The sequence below is a fragment of the Mustela putorius genome, unplaced genomic scaffold, assembly GCF_011764305.1.
Source record: "Mustela putorius furo isolate JIRA1106 unplaced genomic scaffold, ASM1176430v1.1 tig00000242_pilon_pilon_pilon, whole genome shotgun sequence".
In the NCBI taxonomy this organism is placed as follows: domain Eukaryota; kingdom Metazoa; phylum Chordata; class Mammalia; order Carnivora; family Mustelidae; genus Mustela; species Mustela putorius.
This window is the reverse complement of record NW_025421325.1, coordinates 11,711,798-11,733,281: the sequence shown is the minus strand read 5'-3', so window position 1 is coordinate 11,733,281 and position 21,484 is coordinate 11,711,798. Positions and strand designations below refer to the sequence as shown.

At 37.8% G+C, this 21,484-nt stretch overlaps 1 protein-coding gene across 6 annotated transcripts in view; it reads right to left on the bottom strand.

The window, feature by feature from the left end:
• Positions 1 to 21,484, bottom strand: part of TTC29 (tetratricopeptide repeat domain 29) — a 233,524-nt gene that overhangs the window by 166,868 nt on the left and 45,172 nt on the right. For all 6 annotated transcript variants that reach the window (XM_004758024.3, XM_004758023.3, XM_004758026.3 and 3 more), the window contains 2 exons: positions 19,705 to 19,928; positions 14,609 to 14,794 (listed from right to left, as the gene is read on the bottom strand). In XM_004758024.3, the coding sequence (XP_004758081.1) occupies positions 14,609 to 14,794; positions 19,705 to 19,928 (410 nt within the window). The remainder of the gene's footprint in view (positions 1 to 14,608; positions 14,795 to 19,704; positions 19,929 to 21,484) is intronic.

Genomic DNA, 21,484 nt, shown 5'->3' with positions numbered 1-21,484 from the left:
TTATAACGCATAATTCACAGTATCTTTATGGTTAAAAAAGAGATACATTTTGTCTTTTGGATTTTAAATTGTGTTTTGCCACAGTTATCATGAAGTTGGCCCTTGACAACATTAGGATGTTTTCTCTCAGCACCACTAAGGACACAGAAGGAAAATCCCTTCCTTATAGGGTGATCATCTATGGGATTCCTAGTTCATTCCCATGGAGAAGAAGGTAGTCTCTTAAATAATATAACCAGTTACTTTCTGTTTGAAAATGTTATGGAGGACATGTACTGCATGGAGCACTAGGTGTGATGTATAAACAATGAATTTTGGAACACTGAAAAAAAATTAAGTTAACTTAAATTAAAAAAAAAAAAGACCAAGAAACACGTATCACATAGTTCCACTTATTAACAAATAGTAAAAACTGCAAACTGATCTATAGTGATAGAAACCTGACAAGTAGTTGGAGATGGAGGAGACAATTATGAAAACAATGTAAGTGTACTCCTGGCTTTGTGCTGGTTTTTCGGGTGCATACATGTGTGAAAACTTATCAAATCATAGGCTTTAACTAAATGAAGTTTATTGTATGTCAGCTATCCTTTAATAAAGCAACTTAAAATAAAAAGCAAAAAAGAAAGAAAATGTTAATTCTAAGATAGGCAAGTGGCAGGAAGTAGAGACAAAAGCATATATTTTCCATCACATGCAATAAGGTATTTTAAAGCTTAAAAATCATAAATCTGGAAAGTAAAGTTCTCTTAGAAGTCAATTATCTCATTCAAGCCTCACTTTGACACAAGAATTGATTTTATTCAGATATTTAACATATTAATTCTTCTTTCATTTTCACTATTATAAGAAAATATGAGTCATGCATGCAGAAACAATTAATCTTTAATAGATTTGAGTGGTATAAACCTCAGCACATTAAAAAAAAAAGAATTCAATACCTTTTTAATCCAATCCATAACAAATATGATTGGAAATTTCCTCTTACATGGGAAAATAAAAAGTTTTGGTGATGTATACAATAGTTGTCCAGCTTTCACTATAGTTACTTAGAGCTGGCAGCACCAACTCTGAAGAAGCAAAGCAAAGCACCACAAAGCACCTCAGGTGATGTCATGAGAAAAGATTAAACTGGGTGTAAAAAGGCCATCCAGTTATCAAGGAGATAACTAGAATCACAAGTGAGGCATGGGAGCCCGAGCCTAAGGCAAATCTGAGGTCAGAGCATAGGAGAGGCAGAGCAGAAGGATCAGGCTGGGTATGAGAACGGTCCTAAAGGCTTCATTGCAGGAGGCATTCATTTAAAAGAATAAAAATTGGCCATTATGGCAGTGCCTCCGACTAGCCTAATGCCGGAACTGATGAACAAGAAAAGTGGCATTTCCCTCACACATACAAGGTTTGGGCTTTGTGGAGTAGAATCAGTCACTGGGAAAGCTGTCAGGAGTAAAGGGGTTTGCTAAACGAGCTATAGAGTAGTCTCTGGTTTCTGCATACTTTGGCCTCATTTGACTTTGCCAATGGGAATAGAGTTCAGCTCATGTGGTGGAGTTTGGAGCTCTCCTTGAACTACTGAGGGATCCACTGGAGGTGCAATCCAATGAAGAACGGGGTCTCACGGTCTGGTAGATGATTGATTTGTGAATATAGAGTGCACATAGAGATATACTGAAGGGAAAGGAAAATGGAGGAAAACCAGATTGATGAAGGCAATAAGAAAAGGGCCTCAGAAACTTGTTAGTCAAACTTCCAGATGGATAGTCTACTTCTAAACCATTCGTTCTTAATGGCTGTGTTGAGGTATAGTTGTATGTCCAGACCAGTTCTAAAATGTGCTGCCAATAACCTTTTGCAACAATGAACAACAAAATTTTCTGAATGGTGTATTTTTGTTTTTTATTTTTTAGTATTTTTTTTTTTAAATCTGTCAGAGAGAGAGGGAGAGATTGAGAGCACAAGCAGGGGGAGTAGCAAGCAGAGGGAGAGGAAGAAGCAGGTTCTCAGCTGAGCAGGGAGCCCAACGTGGAGCTTGATCCCAGGACCCCAGGATCATGACCTGAGCCAAAGGCAGACACTTAACTAACTGAGCCACCCAGGTGCCCCAGAATGGTGTACTTTTAAAAGATTTATTTAATTATTGTAGAGAGAGAGAGCAAGCGAGCATGTGTGCACTTGCGCATGGGGGTGGGGCAGAGGTAGAGAATCTTTCTGTAGACTCCCTGCTGAGTGCAGAGCCCATTCAGGACTGACCTCACGACCCTGAGATCATGACCTGAGCTGAAACCAAGAGTTAGAAGCTTAACCAACTGAGCCACCCAGGCGCCCCGGAAATGGTGTACTTCTTTTTTTTTTTTTTTTTAAGATTTGGAGTGAGAGCAAGCACAGGCAGACAGAGTGGCAGGCAGAGGCAGAGGGAGAAGCAGGCTCCCTGCCAAGCAAGGAGCCTGATGTGGGACTCGATCCCAGGACGCTGGGATCATGACCTGAGCTGAAGGCAGCTGCTTAACCAACTGAGCCACCCAGGCGTCCCTGGTGTACTTTTTTTTAGCACACAATGTCGATTGGTCATTAGCCGTATTTAAGTGTTACTCTGGTTCATTTAAACTCCAATATGCTTTCCAGGTAAGAGAGAAATGCCACAGAGCTATAGGTAGCCCTTCAACCCTCAGAATATTTTTCCTTTGACCATAGGCAAAATTAGTTTTGGTGTTTACTGCTTCTGCTTTGGTGGGGATGTGTGTGTTTAATCTCCCTGTTCTCATTGGAGTATTGTCCAAGTCAGTGTTAACAATCATATTTGTTGCCATGAGAAAAATGTTTGAGAACTGCCACTGTTATAATACAGCATCAAGGCCCTGAGCCTGGGGCGCAGCTGGGAGATAAAATACAAGATATAGAAGCCCACAGACACTAGGTGGTGAGCAGGGATAGGGGGATTTTTGATATGGGAAGATCTACTGATGTGGCTTGAGGTCACACCAAATATTTCTAGACTGAGCAATACTGTATCACAGTCAGAAGACAAGAATCTATGTGTTCATGGTGAGGATGTACAGGTAACAAGACTACTTAAAGCTGCTCTTCAGTACTGGAAGCCTGTTTTGGAAATGTCCATGTAAATTTTGAACATGTTTCTGGTTGTATGAATTATTTCTTGGTATGATGGTTCAAGTAGAACTAGGTGACAGAGATACTTTCAGGGTGGGTTATCTTGATGGCGGCAGATCAGACATTCCTAATTTCTCAGGTAAGGTGTATGTAAAGAATCTGTTAACTCAAATATCTTCATTTGACAGAGTTTCTGAAGTGTGTGTGTGTAGTGTTCAATACTGACAGCCATAACTACTGTGCCTGAGCTTTTGATGCCTTTGCTCTAAGAGTTGGTTCTTCTACACTGAGTTACTGAGTTGGCCTTGAGGGAGTTGCCAAGAGATTTGAGTGAAGGAAATCAGGAATCTAGGATTGAGTCAGAGAGTTTGTTTGAGTAGTGGATCCTAATTCCAAAACCCATGATCAGGTACTAAGTCTGTGCTCCTGATTGAGACACTCCAATACTGGGTTAGCCAAGGGGCCCACTATGTCCTCCTGGATTCAGTGCTCAGTAATGATGATCATGAGATCCTGAAGCAGGTTAGGACCCCGTGTAGCAGGCAAAATGTTACTGTAGATTTGTGGTACAGACATTGTATATCAGCTAGGTTTAAAAGATTGTGTAGTTTAATCTTCAGATCATATATATGTTGCACATCTACTATATCCAAATAGAGAAACACACAATGGAAATAGTAAAATGCATATAATTTTCTATTTGCAAAAACAGAAATGGAATCTTTGGAAGATTAAATTATATTGGTAAATTGAGGGATTTATGCATCTTTAAAAATATTAAAATGAAAGTTTTCAGGGAAGCACAAAAACATTAGATATCACATTCCAAAAGAAAGTGTTAGACTATTGTGTGAATTTTTCAAAGAAATTGCCAAAAACCACTCAGAGAACTCGTAAAAGTCCTCATTCACAATAAGGGCATCTAAGTGTTGGGAGACTGAAGATTGTGCACAGTGGTAGCAAATAGACCCTGAAATCCCAGGGGTTTAGGCGAAGTAATTTTCTTGCTCACATGAAGTCCACTGAGGATTGAGTGACTCTCCAGGGCAGCTCCCCTCCAAATACTCATTCAGGCATCTGGCTTGTTTCCATCCTGTGGTTTCACCATCTTAGCATAAGTCTCCCAAGGTAGCTAAGGCAAAAATAGATAGCTTGGAAGACTCACATGTGCTCCTCCATGCTTCAGGCTGGAAGTGACTGTTTAGAGGCTATTGGCCAAAGTTAGCATTTTTATAGTGACCAATACACAGGACTCAATGGTAACTCTTACCATTATAGTTATTGGACAAGGGCATTTTGAGTGGCTGGATAAGAGTTCAACAGGTATAATTATCATTAATTAAAGTGTTATCCTATATTTCCTTTTTTTTTTTTACTATTACAAATAATACATACAGAAAGACATAATATGTCTTTATGTAAATCTCTGTGTCTGATTACTTCCTAGAGGTAGATAAGCAGAGTTAAAGAATGTGGACATTGAAAAAAACCTCTTGATTCATATTTCAAAATTCTTTGCTAGAAATGCCAGGCTAATTTATCTTATTACCACCAATATAAAAAAAATACTTAACTTAGAAAAATTTCACAAACAGTAAATGCTACCTTAAATAAATAGGCAACACTGATTCTTGCACATTTGAATTTGGTGCATTTTGTACTTGTCTTATCAGTACATTCATCCACATAAGCGCAATGTCAGAGTCCTGACTTGCCTCTTCCATGAAAATTGTAAACCTCTGAATCAAGAGGCCTTAAGTATCTTTCCCAGTCATGAATTTCCAATGCTTAGCCCAGTGTCTTACACACAGTTGGAACATAATAAACATTTGTTATAATATTATAGGTGAAAAGTTCATCTATAGTGCTTTAACTTGTGCTCTTTTATTAATGGTCTTGGTTTTCTTCATGTTTCTTTTCCAATTGAATTTCTTCTTTGAATATTCGTCTTTGTTCATTTACCATATTTGCATTGATATTGTGTGATTTTTCTCACCAATTAGTAAATGTTCTCAAAATAATAATGATATTAATCTGTTATGTTTCTTTCAAATATTTCTCAGACTTATCTTTTAATTACACGAGGTCTTTAATAAACAATTTTTTTAAAGTATGTGTCAAATTTCTCAATATTTGTTTCTCATAATGGAAATTCTTTTCCACTAGCCTCATGCTTCCATGAGGGGGACTCCCTCTCTCTTTCCCTTTTATTTCTCATCAAGGGGAGGAAATGACATAAGCTGGTGAAATGTTGAGCTCTCCTCCTCTCTGAATTCAATTCTCAAAGAGGTTTGACCACCAAATTCCACCTTGAAGGTCACAGGCCCAGACTCAGAACCTGCAGGAGAGTCTCAGTTTGACGAGTCTGGTAGTAATGAGGTGGCTAAGATGAATTCTGGAAGATAATAGAGTCTCACTTGATGAGATACAAGCTCTGTTCCCCAATAAGCCTTAACGATTATGATGTGATCCCCACATTTCTTCTGAATTGGTTCTGAACTTGGAGCAGGGACAGAATACAATGGTCCCTCAGCCAACCTCATCATTTTCACTTGTGCTTTGTTCAATTGTTTGTATGTTCGAAGGTCTTTCCATCTAAGAATGAATGAATGAACCCTTGCCTATATTTTCCACTTGGAATTTACAGTTTATTTTAAATGTTTCTCATAAAATTTAATTTTAAAGTAAGATGCAGAAGTCATTAGCATGACTGCAGAATGTTTGGTAAATATAGAAATAATAAAAAGAAAATTGAAAACTATATTTAATTTTTATATTGTGTATCTTCTATTTCCTAAAGTATTGAACTATATTCTTTTGTACACTTAACTATGTTTAACTGGTTTCAATGTTCACTGTTAGTTCTTTTACATTAGAACTTCCTTCTTCTTGAATTTTTATTTTTGATTCATCTCTTGTTGATTAGGAGAACAGAATACACATGGAAAATACCTCCACAATGTGCTTTCGGGAGTTTGCCTGCGTAAGAGCGTCTGTCATTGCTTCATATAGGAACCTGAACTTTGCTCTGTGTAGCATTGCTCTCGGTTCTCAGCTTCACAGCATTCTGCTCTTTCCCCTCCCCTTGAGCCCCGCGGACTTTCCTTCTTTCTCTTTTGTGGCATTTACTGGTGCAAGTGGAAAAATGAGTCCCAGTTTTTGTTACAATGCAGGCAATTCTGTGCTCTCTCTTTGAATGCAGGTAGGAGTCTGCTTTCATCGAAGTCATTAAAAAAATTACCAAGAATTTGTCTGATTATGGATTTTTCTTACTAATTTTTGACTGGAGCATGAAGGGATATTTCAATCTGCACATTCTGAATGTTTTCTTAGGGTCTGGAAAGTTTTCTTTTCTTTTTTTTTTTTTTTTTAAAGATTTTATTTATTCATTTGACAGAGAGAAATCACGAGTAGATGGAGAGGCAGGCAGAGAGAGAGAGAGGGAAGCAGGCTCTCTGCTGAGCAGAGAGCCCGATGCGGGACTCGATCCCAGGACCCGAGATCATGACCTGAGCCGAAGGCAGCGGCTTAACCCACTGAGCCACCCAGGCGCCCTGGAAAGTTTTCTTAAAATGTCTTTGGTTATCATCTTTGTTTCAGTTACTGTGTATTCTTCCTCAGGAACTTACACATTTACTACTTACTGCTTCCATCTCAGTCTTTCCACTGCTCTTTGCAAGAGTGTTTTAAGTTTGTCCACAACATCACTGACTCAACTTTCTATTGGATCAGTTCTGCTCTTTACTTTTTACAATCCATATTTTAATTCTACCAACGCATTTTTTTTAATTTTTAATTTTTTATAAACATATATTTTTATCCCCAGGGGTACAGGTCTGTGAATCACCAGGTTTACACACTTCACAGCACTCACCAAAGCACATATCCTCCCCAATGTCCATAATCCCACCCCCTTCTCCCAAAATCCCTCCCCCCAGCAACCCTCAGTTTGTTTTGTGAGATTAAGAGTCACTTATGGTTTGTCTCCCTCCCAATCCCATCTTGTTTCATTGATTCTTCTCCTACCCACTTAAGCCCCCATGTTGCATCACCACTTCCTCATATCAGGGGGATCATATGATAGTTGTCTTTCTCTGCTTGACTTATTTCGCTAAGCATGATACGCTCTAGTTCCATCCATGTTGTCGCAAATGGCAAGATTTCATTTCTTTTGATGGCTGCATAGTATTCCATTGTGTATATATACCACATCTTCTTAATCCATTCATCTGTTGATGGACATCTAGGTTCTTTCCATAGTTTGGCTATTGTGGACATTGCTGCTATAAACATTCGGGTGCACGTGCCCCTTTGGATCACTACGTTTGTATCTTTAGGGTAAATACCCAATAGTGCAATTGCTGGGTCATAGGGCAGTTCTATTTTCAACATTTTGAGGAACCTCCATGCTGTTTTCCAGAGTGGCTGCACCAGCTTGCATTCCCACCAACGGTGTAGGAGGGTTCCCCTTTCTCCGCATCCTTGCCAGCATCTGTCATTTCCTGACTTGTTGATTTTAGCCATTCTAACTGGTGTGAGGTGATATCTCATTGTGGTTTTGATTTGTATTTCCCTGATGCCGAGTGATATGGAGCACTTTTTCATGTGTCTGTTGGCCATCTGGATGTCTTCTTTGCAGAAATGTCTGTTCATGTCCTCTGCCCATTTCTTGATTGGATTATTTGTTCTTTGGGTGTTGAGTTTGCTAAATTCTTTATAGATTCTGGACACTAGTCCTTTATCTGATATGTCGTTTGCAAACTGACAGAATGGGAGAAGATATTTGCATACCAACGCATCTTAATGAAAGCATTCCTTACTTCATCTGGGGCTCATTCTCAATTCATTTGGTTCTATCCTTAGACTTTTCTGTCTTCCACCTGTCTCTTTCCGCAGGTATGAAGAATTTTCCTAAAATGATCACCTCTACTAGTTTGTTCTTTGCCTGAGTCTTCAAAGATTTTATTTTATTTTATTATTTATTTGACAGAGGGAGGGAGATCACAAGTAGATGGAGAGGCAGGTAGAGAGAGAAGGGGTAGCAGGCTCCCCGCTGAGCAGAGAGCGTGATTTGGGACTCGATCCCAGGACCCTGAGATCATGACCTGAGCTGAAGGCAGGGGCTGAGCCACTCAGAGGCTCCTTTACCTGAGTCTTCAGATAGATGCTATGTTTTCTTTGAATTACCTACATTTCCCATTAAGGAGCAGTCTATTTAGTCTTGGTTTTTATTTTATTTTATTTTATTTTATTAAGATTTTATTTATTATTCATGAGAGATGGAGAGAGAGAGGGAAAAGCAGGCTGTGAGGAACAAGTGGGACTTGATCCTAGGATGCCAGGATCACGACATGAGCAGACGGCAGACACTTAACAGCCTGAGGCACCCAGGGGCCCTAGTCTTGGTTCTTAAAAGTAGCAGAATGGACAGTCTGCCTTGCTTCTGTGCACCAGCCACTCAGTGCTGGCAGTATCCCCCTACTTCCACCTGTAGGTGGGGGACAATTGGTAAGAGCAGTACTGCATTCAATCTCAGTGTCTAGCCAGCATTCTCCTAGGCCTGAGATTTGATTTATTCTTACTTTAACTCTCTGGCTCTCCTCTGTTTTGAGTCAGTTCTTGAATACATCTAGTCTTTGGCGATGGAGCTTCTTTGGAAGTTTATCATCTTGTTCATGGTCCCATCTTTGTCCTAGTTATTAGAGGACAGGTATTCTATGCCTAATAATTCTATGCCCCGTCTCCTTCTGTTAATTTATGCTCTATTATGCAGAACTTAAAGATTTAAAGAGTAAGGGTTTATTTGTCCAGGACTGATCTTTGCAGGCTAGTTTCCTAGAAAAGAAGACGGACTTCAGCAAAGTTCTAAGGAAACCATTCAGCTTCAGTGATTTTAAGGCAATCAGTTCTGATCTATTGCAGTCCCTCTCTCCTGACAGGAGAGAGACTGGTGATCCCCAACTATGAATGCCTGTGTGGAAAATCTTGCTATTTTTATACCATATCCTATGACTGCAAACATAAGGCAGAGACCTCAGCCTCCATCCCTTTCTTTTCTCCCTCTGTGCTGATCTTGCAGGGGAAGGGTTGTGCTACATCAAATCATGAATGCTGATCTGGCAGGGTAAGGCTTGTATGAAGGCTCTGCCACATCATGTTGCTATTGTGTCTGTCCCCGGTCACACCAGGGGTGTGATCATACTTCCCTAAACATACAGCATCCAATGAAAGGGCAATGGGCAGCCAGCACACCTGCTACTGCTCCTGTCTCTGTGAGTTCTCTCAGAGCAGAACTGCTCCAGCAGGCCTGCTGTGAGTGCTGCTGACCAATTACCTTGTTAGCATGGCAGTTGTCCCAGCAAACTGGGCATCTATCCAGGTCCATACTATGGCCTTCTGGAAGCAAGTCAGAGGACTGGAAATAAATCAAAGACCAAGACTGGAATGGGAAGAGTCTGCTGGTGGTGTTGTGGCCACCCTTCGGGAAAGCCAATGAGTGACTACTGGGAGGAACTAGCTTTGAAAAATCCCAAGTAGTGAGACACCTATGGGGTTAAGACTCTCAGTAATAGGATTCCTTGGTTGTGTGTGTCTGTGTGTGTGTGATATTGAAGAGAGTTGCCTTGGATGGAGTGGATTCTTCACAGAAAGGAAAGCAGAACAACTGCCCCCATTAAAATTCATGCAAAAAAAAAAAAAAAAAAGAAAAGAAAAGGAATGATCACTAAAAATGGGTGAAAATATATTAGTGAAAAATGATGACTGAACATAAGCAAGACAAGGACAAGTGGGCTCCTGAATTCTAACTCCTTTTCATGACATCAAGATGGTTAGTAGGGATGGTCTGTACTGTACTGTACTGTACTGTAGGGATGGTTCCCTACAGTGGTTGGTATCTGTTGTGGGATCTACCTTCTACTACTGAATATATCAGAGGAGAGTATCCTTGCAACACTACCCTGCTCCTGGTCCCTTCTGGTTCCTGGCAAACTGCACTGAGATACACCACCCAGAATCTGTCCATGGAGCTGACTGTCAACAGTAATTTTGGGACCTGAACTGGGCAAGTCAAGCAGGACAGCTCCTTTCTTCAGAAGTTCCCCTGTCATTTGGAGAAGTTGGGATCAATGCTGTAGAACCTGGTTAGCCATTACTCAATCCTTGTACTAACATCACAGGTGATAGCCTCCTGAACTGAAGACGTACATGGCCTAAGCTCTTCCTACATTGGTCTTCCTCTACCTGTTTTCTGTGACCATGATCAGCACTCTGAAGTTGTCACCCCATATCTACTTCTAATCAACCTCCTGGCCTCCCATAGCAAAGTTTGGACTCAAAGCTCTTACGGGTTGAAAGGGAATGGGTTGCTGCCAATGAAAGATGATATTTATAAGCCATGCACTGAATTGGAAGAGGAGGAACAAGACAAAAAGGTAGACAGAAATTAAGGGTTAACTTGCTCAAGACTGATCCCTCTAGGCTAGCCTTTCAGGAAAGAGACTGGCCTTCTGCAAGGCTCCACAGAAACCAGCTAGCCTCAGTGCTAAATCCATTAATCCGGTCAAAAGCAAGGCTTGGACACAGAATTGGGAAAAGGAAAAAAAGTGTTGGGACTTGCTCAACAATGAATGATGATGTAGTCAACCTGGTCCAAGTTTGCTATCCCTACCCCAATCCTGATAGAATCACAACTACAAGGCTTGGACCCCAGTATCCTGACCATGTCAGGGAAGAGGCTAATGCTAGATCCAACCACTAATGATGATCTAGCAGAAGAGTATTGAAGTTTTGGCTCTGCCATGTTACCATGCCATTGTTGTCCTGGCCCCAGATCATCCCAGGGGAGGAGCCAGTGTTTCCCTAATCATGTTTCTTAAGAAAGCCTCTCTCCCAGCATCTGACAACTGGCCCTACTAGACCTCTGTGCACTGCACTAGAATGAATGGGCACATCTCTTACTAACCTAGTGTCTGAGAGCTTTCTCCAATGCTCCACAGAGGAGGTGTGAATGCCGTTTGTCCATTTGTCCTTATCAATAGGTCACAATTCTGAAAGAAGATAGAACCAGTGATTTGCTACAAGCACTTGTCAGTACATGACGACTCACATCTGATACCCCAGCTCTAGTCTGAAGAACGTGACATGAAGAATGAGACTGCCCGCCCTTTAGTCAATGGAAATCAGGCTACATTTTGTACTAGGGCCTCATCTTTAACAGCAGTGGGAACTAGAACTTGTGTTCAACTGTGGCCAGGGGGCTCTGGGTGAGGCTCTGGTCACATATGTGCCAGTGGGCTGCACACTGGCCGTGACTGCACCCAGGTGCCCAGTCCCTGTGACTGTGGCTTCTGCCCATGTTCATTTGCTCTATAGTTCCCTGAGGGTTCTGGAGCCATGCCCTGGACTACAGCCTGCTTGGTTGGGTCCTGACAACCTGCCCTTTGCCATCTGCCGGCTGGTATCCTGCTTTAACCTGAATGGGCACCCCTGGCCCTGAGCACAGCTGCTGCCTAGCTGTTGCTGTGGGGCCTCCATTTGCTTGTCTGGACCAATCAGCTCAGATTTGCGGAAGCTACACCTCCATCACCTCAGGGGGAGCTCTACAGTCAGGTGAGTCCCCACTGCTCTCTAGTCACATATTCTAAGTAGCCCTAGTTTATCCTCCCCATGAAAATTCTACCCAGATTACAAAAACTGCACAGATGCTTGTCACCATTTGCAAAGCACATCAATACTCAAAGTCAATGTTTAGAATTTGCAGCAACACCAACTCAGTCATTTTATCCATCAGGCAATCAAGGCATGGCTCTTAGGGTCTATGAACTGATCAAGGGCATAGAAAAATATTCTGGTGCTGACAAAGAGTAGCTGCAAAACAAAAAAATACAATGTAACTTAAAAATAATTTCATAACCAAAATATTCTATTTGCTGTGAAGAATGGGTGCATTTTACCATGCTGTAGGGTGGGGCACGAAAATGGGAGCAAGCCAAGGGCCTGTGAATGTAATCTCACAGCCACACCACCCTCACATTTCCCGAACTCAGCCGTCCTCAGTCGCTGAAATGATATGCGCAACCATGGTACCTGGTTGTTGAGCAAACGCGTAGATACATGAATAAAGAAAGGAAGCAATGAATAAATTCTCCAACAGGAATGCATTCAGAGGTTTAAAAAAATCAGGAGGGAAGCTAGAAGTTGTTGAATGGGTACTGAGTTTCAGTTTTGCAAGATGAAAACATTCTGAAGACAGATTGTGCAACAATGTGAATATACTTTACTACTGGACTGTACTCTTCTATGTTCAGAGATGGCAAATTTTGTTAGGCATTTTTTTCTGTAATAATTTTTTTTGACTCAAAATAAATCTTAAAAAAATCACAATTAAACTTTATACAAAAATTCAGAACACACCTATGATAGCTATTTGAATCCCACTGGCCTACTCTTACATTTTCATCAATGTAGCCCTGATTTCTGCAGCCTTATTTTCATATATTATTTCCTATTTCTTTTGTGACTTCTTTTTGTGGACCAGGAATGGGCAGTTTAATTATCTGATTTGTTACTGCAGGTGACGGAAAATTATTGCTCTAATTACAGAAACAAAATGAAACAAAAAACAATTTTTATTCTATTCAATGGGGGAGATTTCCTAGAGTAGAATAAAAAATGTACTAAATTATATTCTAATATATAATTTTCATAATTAGCACATCATGAAAGTGAAGCAATCTTTTGTTTGCACAGAGCAGTGACTATAGGTTCTGAAGCTAGCTGACTAGTGAATACTAGCTTCACTATTAAGCAGCTTAATCTCTTTGTGCCAGTTTTCTCAACTGCAAGGTGAAGATAATTTTTAAAAGTTTAAAAAAGTATCCACCTCACCTATGAAATGAGAATATTTTTTAAAAGCTTAAGCAAGAATTTTACCTTACTTAAGAATTTATCCCATATTTTAAAAGACCTACTTATTTGGGAGTAAGCGAGAAAGAGAAAGTGTGAGCGTGAGTAGGAGGGGCAGAGGGGGAGAGAACTCAAGCAGACTCCATGCTGAGCACAGAGCTGGACATGGGGCTCAATCTCACAACACTGAAATCACCACCTGAGCTGAAACCAAGAGTTGGATGCTTAACCAACTGTGCCACCCAGATGCCCAAGAATTTATCCCAATTTTACAAATTGAAAGACAAAACTCTACTTTTAACCATAGGCTAAATGTTTTAGCAAATAACTTGTCAAATAATAGTAATATTATCCTTTCCTTACCATGAATATATAGAAGCTTAGGCCCAAACTCTGAATGCGGCTGTGTTCCTATTTTACTTTTCCACTCTGAGTTCTTACCACTGCTCAGAAACACATTTTCTGCTTTAAATAGGTTGCTCCTCCTACCAGTTCCTCTAACTATGCTTTAGTGTTTATGCGTTAGTAGTTTCCTCTTTTAAACTGTATTCCTGTTTCTTCACCTGCCTTCTACCCATCTTCCAAGTCCCTCATCAGTCTCTACTGATTACATTATGCCTTCCCTGAATCTAGTCTGTATGTTTTCTCACTTCTCTGAATTTCATGCCATTCCTGAAAATGGCCCTCAAGGTGGCCCCAGAACCAACTATTTATCACTTCCTAGCACCTATCCTGTTGTATATTACAATGTTTAATTTCCTAAAGCACAAAAAAACTTTTTTTTCTTAAACCTTTTTCAAAGTCCTATAAAGTCCTAGCCACAAATTAATAAATATTTTCTAATTTAACTGTTTAGTTAAAGTAAAAATTTTCTGGAAAATGAGACAACTTTTTCAGAAAAGAAATAGCATTATTGACTCTATCTTTTCATATATTTTCTTTGCAAGTTATTTACCCACCATTCCTTCCAAAAATAATTTTAACTCTTTAAGTTTTTATTTGCATTCTTTAGTAAACTACTATACAAAATATATTTTTGATGCTCCTTGTTGTTGTTTTAGACTTCAGCTTGTCTTAAGATAGCATATTATGTATGAAGTTACTTTTAAAGGACCTTCCTTCAGAAATCGTTATAAAATCACGATGGGGTGATATCTAAATTATAGAGATATTTTTGGTTCCTTATGTAGGTGACATAGGGGCACCAGGAAAATCATGGAGTATGCTTTCCTTTTTTCTCATTTTCATATAGGAGAAATCAAGTTAAAATGAACAGAGCACTGTAAGAAAGAAAGAAAAATTCAAAATTGTACAGCATGAGGCACTGACCCATATGCGTGGATGGGTACAGGTGGATGCTTTTTCTGTGTGATAATGCTGCTGGGAACTCCAGCGTGAGCACTTGGGTGGACATATGACTGCAAGGAAACTTAACGGTGAGTTCATAAGTCACACACCTTTGCTTTTTAATCTCAATAACTTACATTCTCATACTAATGCCTCAGGTCTTTTTCTCAATCCCCACGTGCTTTCTGGTTGCACGGACTCTGAATCCTCCAGAGCAAGCAGAACAGCCTGATAAATGACCACTCACCATCTTCCTCGAAGAGAAGTCCCATGTGCGCATGCGCCTCAGCTTCTTTCTTCCCACCGTCAATTTTGATCAGTTGAGCAATCTTAAAACATCGTTCATAGAAGTGGTTCCTTACCCATTTGTCTTCAGAATTATTGAAGTAACAGGCCAGTGCATACAAGTTATTATAGACACCTTCAAAGTATTCTTCAAAGAAAAACAAACTGCATTAGAAAAATGTCTCATAGCTGTCCCTTCAAATGGCAAACATATTGACATTTTTAATTTTTTCTTAAAAACATGTTTAACTATTTTTAAAACTGGAAATGCAAACTTCAGTTACTGTATTTTAACCACAAAAATATTTAAGGTTAAAGGATGTGCACACAAAAAAAGCAACAAAAATCTTTTTGAAAACTTAGGACATGTCAGAAATTGACATACTCTTTGGTGTGAACACTGGACTTTATATAAGACCCAAGTCAGGATAATATGTACTAGAACTGTTCTCAGTTCTTGTGGATGAAATGAGTATGTGTTATCATCAAGTACTTTTCCCATCAAAAATTTGAAGAGTATTCAGAGATTCAAGAGAAAGCAATGTTCTTAACCATGGCAAAAAAAAAAAAAAATAGTTAATGAAAAAGCAGATAGGATATGAAAATAGGAAAGTATTTTTACCTGAAAGGAAAAATAATGGTGAGCTTGTCCATACAACAAATAATGATTAGGATGACCATATAAGGTCCATACTTTCTGCAATGTTTCCAGCCATACAAGTTACTAACAATGCTAACAAAGAATGGACTTTCAGGCTTCTGTTTTCTGGATATCTTTTTCTGCTGAAAATGCATTAATATTAGTCATCCTTCTCACTCAGTCAGTTACTAGTTTATCAGTGGTTAGTTTCTAAACCCTCCCTTTTTTCCTAAAGTGGCACCTGAACTATTTGTACACAAAAGTATACTAATAAAATGTGAATCAGTCTTATAAACCCCATTGCAATCAGTCATAAGCTTGGACAAAAATGTGTCTGTTAATAAATTGTGCCTCAATCCTGTAAACTCCACTCTATTGGTGAATATGAACAAATTCATAATCTTCATGTCTTTTTGCATCTGTGCTTAAAGCACAGTTGTAGATAATGTGGTAACCTCTGATTATTCTTCCATGGAGTTGTTATAACCATTATTATCTATTAGAATTTTATAACAATCACTATCTATTAGAATTCTAATTGTTCACTACAATCAGAAAAATCAACCCAAATATTCCTGAAAGGATTGCAATTATGAAAAATATTTATACATTGTCCACTAGTATTCCTGTAAGATTAAAATCAAAGGGCCCAGAAAAAAGTGAAGCAAGGCTGATTACAACAAAAGGTAATTTTCAAGAGCTATACATAAATCACTCTAATGTTTCAAAAGAAACTTCTAAAATTTATGTCATCCCTTTATATATGATGCTTCATAATTTCATAGGGAATTAAGATTTATCTAAAATTAAGTATTATACCTAAACATTAAAGTAAAAAAGAAGAAACAGGTCTTCCTCTCTCCCTATTTTTAAATATTTTTTGAAAGAGCTGGGAATTCTGGAGAGCCATTCTGCTTCTTAAGGTTACTCAAAATAGGAAAGAGCTTAATTGAAGAGCAGTAAGTAACCAGAGTATTTACTTAAAACAGATACTTTCAGAATTGACTTCTCTTACATTTTATCTTTCCATTGTGAACCTTTTACCTAAGGTGAATGGAGCACAAAAATGTTTTGTAGTATTTTATATTCCTTGTCATCTTTAGTGATTTGAGAGTTATTATTTTTTAAAGTCTGTGAAGCATTTTTATATAAAGAGATTCTTTTTAAAAAAAGTGCTCCCAAAATAATTTTTCTGATTTTCAGTAACTACACCTTAGTAGAAAAAAACATTTCCAATAGTTCTTAAAGTTTTTTTTTTAGAACAAGATGTATAAGCCATCAAGATTTCATATTTAAAGCACTTGAGCCAAGCTATTTTTCTACAGAAAAAATTAAGTATTTTTCAGAGTATTAAGTATAAAGGAGTATTTTCAAGTTTTGAATCTCTGGACAATCCAAATAATGGGCTATACCCTTTACATTCTAAGCAGCTTTATCTCCTTGCTTATGGACCACTTACTTGAATTGTCAGCTGATATGTACAGGATGAAAATAATTTATATTGTTGGTTTATTATTTAGATCAGTATTCATTTTGCTATCTAAAAAGGAGATTCTATGATGAAATAAATTTGGAAAATGCATTTGCTAATTTCCTTCTTTCAGTGACCACACAGTATGTATCAACATGTTAAAGGCTCTGGTAAGTCCTGCAATAAACCAATCTACTTAATGTCCATGTTAATTCATCTAATGTTTCTCAAACTTAGTTTACCAGATAATTATTTTTGTTCTGCCTTATATAAAATGTGTAAAGATTTTATGGGACTCTACTAATATAGAACATACTTGGGGTATCTTAAATAAATGTTATTAGAAAAAAAAATTGCTGCTTAACCCTTAACAATAATTTAAAGTCAAGTGTAAATAATGTTTGAATTATCTATTGATTCAGTTGCCCATTACCATTATTGCCATCTCTTCTCTAGCCCCATGGGGCACAAGGCCCTAATCATAATATTACAGATGGTACAGCGATGATTTACAACAATAGGTCATATAAAAAAATGTTATTAGGGACAAAAAAACCCCACCTTAACAAAGGGAAAATAATCAAAAAAGAAATGACTCACTTACTTAAAATATTTCTTGGCTATAAAACAGCAAGTGATGTTTTGAAGAGTAATTTAAATAACTCTGGGTTTCTGCTCTGTAAGTCTCAAGAGACAGAACTGACCCAAGATGACTATTGTTAGTGCCATTGTTTTGATTAAATGAACTTCACTGTGACCCTAGAGTGATAGTCTTTCCAATGAGAAGCAATGAGAATGCTCAAAGATACACTACTTTAGGAAAATTTTTCTCAGATTCTGCATGTCTCATGACCATTAGGATGGAATCCTGAGACACAATTAACAAATGTTTATATTCTAAATTAAGAGAGAGTGTGTGTGTGTGTGTGTGTGTGTGTGTACATGTGGGTACAGGCATATGCAGGCATGTTTTAAGATTTAGGATTAATTCAAGTTAGTAAGAATGAATATGTCTATCCCATTTTCTGGGATGTTTTTAACACGTATCACAATTTTTCCTCAATAAGGCTCATGTGTTAAATGTGAAAACAATTATACAAATTTTAAAAAAGGCATATAAATATTCACATGTACTTCAACTGAAGTATTTCCAACGTTTTTTGCAATAATTTTCATTTTATACATTTCAACCAGGCAAAAGCAAGTGCATTTTGAAGGAGATAACCTTACAGATGAGTTATCCTGAGCAAGAGGTAATTTTACTTCATTTAGCAAATGCAACTTAGTTTTAATGAGTGTATGATAAAGACCCCCAGTAAAGAAAATATCTCTTTTCTTACACCATGTATATAAAATATTGACTACTATAAAGTTTGGACTTTGTTAACTTTTGGAATCTGAGAAACAGTTTTATTTAAATGTTTAGTTACTTTTTAAAAATAAAAAATTAAAATGTTTTCTACCTTAAAGTAGACTACTTAGCATTTTAGTTTCTTTATAATTACAAAATGCTTTATGACAAGTTTCTCATATTTATGACACTGTAAGAAGTGATGTATTTGGTTCATATTTATGCTACTCCTGTGAAAGCCTCTATTTAAAACACTTAGTGAATATGATAAGTTCAACTTGAAAAAATGAGTAATGGGAAACTTTTATCTTGCTCAATTCTATTTTCAGTGCAAATATCACTTCAGAATTTGGAGCTGAAACTAGAATGTAGGTTTTTTACAATAGCATTTTTTATTTATAACAGTTAATTTCTTGAGAAATTAGATGTCATATTTCAACATTCTCCAAAGGATTCTATTTTCAAAGTCAATGCTGCAGTTAAATACTTTTCATAATACAAATATTCACTTCCTTTCTACAAACCCACACACACACACACACACACACACACACACTCATTCACTTGTTGTTAGGATTTCTGTATATCTCCTATTTGTAAACCAGGTGACAACCTGATGAGAAACATGTATTAACTCCACCATAGAGGCTGAGAGGATTTTTGCTGCCTCTCGAATACTGTTCCATGTCCCCATTAACTTTCCCCACTGTAGCACTGGTTCACAAAAAGTTGTGTAATCCTCTATTTTCCCATAGGAAGCCCTGAAATGAAATCTAGATATTGTTGGGGCTGAGGTTCTCTTTTTGAGTCCTAAGGTGTTTTCACACAAAAAAACTGAGAAAATAATAATTTAAACTGCCAAATTTATATGCCAACTTCTAGGATTTCCTTTCTTTGATTATATAAAATGACCAATCCCTAATACGTAAATAGGAAAGCCTCATGACAACAATATCAGTATATAATTATAGTAAAAATTAAAATGTTTTCAGTACTTGAAACATTGACTTTCTGGAAAATCTTTAGATACAAAAAAAAAGGGAATTTATTAGAAGTGATGTGCTGGAAAATATAAAATTAACAATTTTACTCATAATTGGGAATTCCTGGCTTCTCATGTCTTCTCACTATTCACTAATAAAAATTCTCTGATTGAAATCTATAGGACTTATAGATAAAACCTTCAGATTCCATTATATAAATTCTAGAAAATCAGTACAATTTTCAAGTTATAGTTCTCTTTGAAAGTATCTCATCAGTAAAAGTATTCAGACTATATATATATATTTAAAACTATGAAAAGATTTGTATTCGATACAAAAGATTTTAACACATTGAAAAACTCTGGAGATGTGATCAGGTGCTATGCATTGTCTTCCTGGCTTGGAATGACATCAGCAGGATGTCTGGGCAGCCTTGCGATTCCACATTCCCTCTCACGTTTTCCATAAAGATGTTTAGATGTCTAGAATGAATGGTGCTCAGGTGCCTTAATGTTTCCAATTCATGCACGAAACACTCTGGAAACGTCCCTCACCGGAACAGACTCACTGTTCCGGTTCCTGCAGCACTGCTGCCCACCGTCCCCCGACTCACCTTTTCTTTCAGCTGCCTCAGCCCTGGTCAGGTAGTGGTAGAAGTGATCCAGCTTATCAGGCTGCTCTTCCAGCGGTCTCTGCAACCACAAAAGGGACCTAACTTTCGCGGTCTCCCGCAGGGCATCCCACTTCTCCATCAGGGCAAAGAGCTCAGTAAAGGACTTATGATAACCATCTCGCAGCATGTCCACACAAATGCTCTTCTTGTATGAGTTCCGGTAACTGGGAGGAAGAAACCCAAAGCTCAGAACATTATTTTAATCCTTTAAATCTGTGTAGTTTTTTCCTTCTCTAAAAATTAAAGGTTGAATCACACTTTTTTTTTTTTTTTTCCTGAGTTAAAGCTGAAAATTCTGCCTCAAACACTTATAACTGAACAACTTCAGTTTAATGGAAGATGCCAGGAGCTACTCAAATATAGCTAGTTTAGTAAAATTACATTATAAATATATTAGTTCCAGAGATAAACTCCCTTTAACAGGGACATATAAATGAGCTGACAGCTGTCAGTCCATTCTAAAACAAAATACTAGTGACTGAGTTACTGTTACAAACAACAGAAATACACTGCTCCTAGCTCTGGAGGCTGGAATTTCAAGATCAAGGTGCCAGCTTGCAACTTAGCTACAATGAAGGCCCTCTTCCTTGTTCTTGGCGGGTGTCTTCTCATGGTATCCTCACATAGTGGAAGGGGCTAGGGGTCTCTCTGGAGACCTTTTTTTTTTTTTTCTTTTATAAGGCACTAATCCCATTCATGAGGGCTCTGCCTTCAACACCTAAGGACCTCCCAAAGACCACAATTACTAGTACTATCACCTTTGGGAGTTAGGATTTCAACATATGAATTTAGGGGAACACATTTAGACCACAGCAATTACAATATCCAAAAGTACTTGATACAGTAGCCTCCCAGTAAAACAAAACAAAAAAACCAATATGCTAAGCAAAAATTAAACATGCCATTCAATATAAAAAATGCACTCTATATTAAGTGGCTTCACTGTATGTTATGGAAGTTCATTCATTCATTCATTCATACTGAATGTTTGGTTAGAAAATGTTTATTAAAATCTATTACTAAGAATATTTGAAATATTTTCAGTTAGGATTAAGTTAATGATTTGTTAATAATTCACTTCTAATTTAGCGATAGATCATATGCAAAGAGACAAAGACAAAGGAATATTTCATTTAATTATTCAACGAATAACTATTAAATTTTCCAAGTGGAAGGCACTTGGAAAAAGGGTTCATTCTCGTTGTGAAGTTTGTATTCCAGTGGAGGAACACAACCAACAAGTAAGTAAGCAAATAATAAATAATTTCAGATGATGGAAAGCACTATACAGGAAATAAAGAGGGTGATGGGATAACAGCTGTGTGGTGGCTATTATTCTACTTAATGAGCAATCAGAGGCCAAACCATAGAACTACTAATTATATTACACTTTAAAAAAAAAATCAGGAGACAATTAAGTATTTAAAACTGACATAGTGTGATACTACGAGCAATAAAAATTTCAGTGTGAAGTGACAACAGCCTAGAATTAGTCAGGATACTCAAGTTTAAGCCCAGTTCTACCAAAGCTCCTTGGGCCTCATTTTATCTCATTTGTAAAATGTGCATATCAATTTATGCCCTACCTATATCACAGGATTCTTCTAAGAACAAAATTAAATTATGTAGATGAAAATGCTCTGAGAAATGTAAAGTCCTGCACTACTGGTTCCCAGCTGCTGGCTCTGCAATAGACTCATCTATAGAATTAAAAAAACAG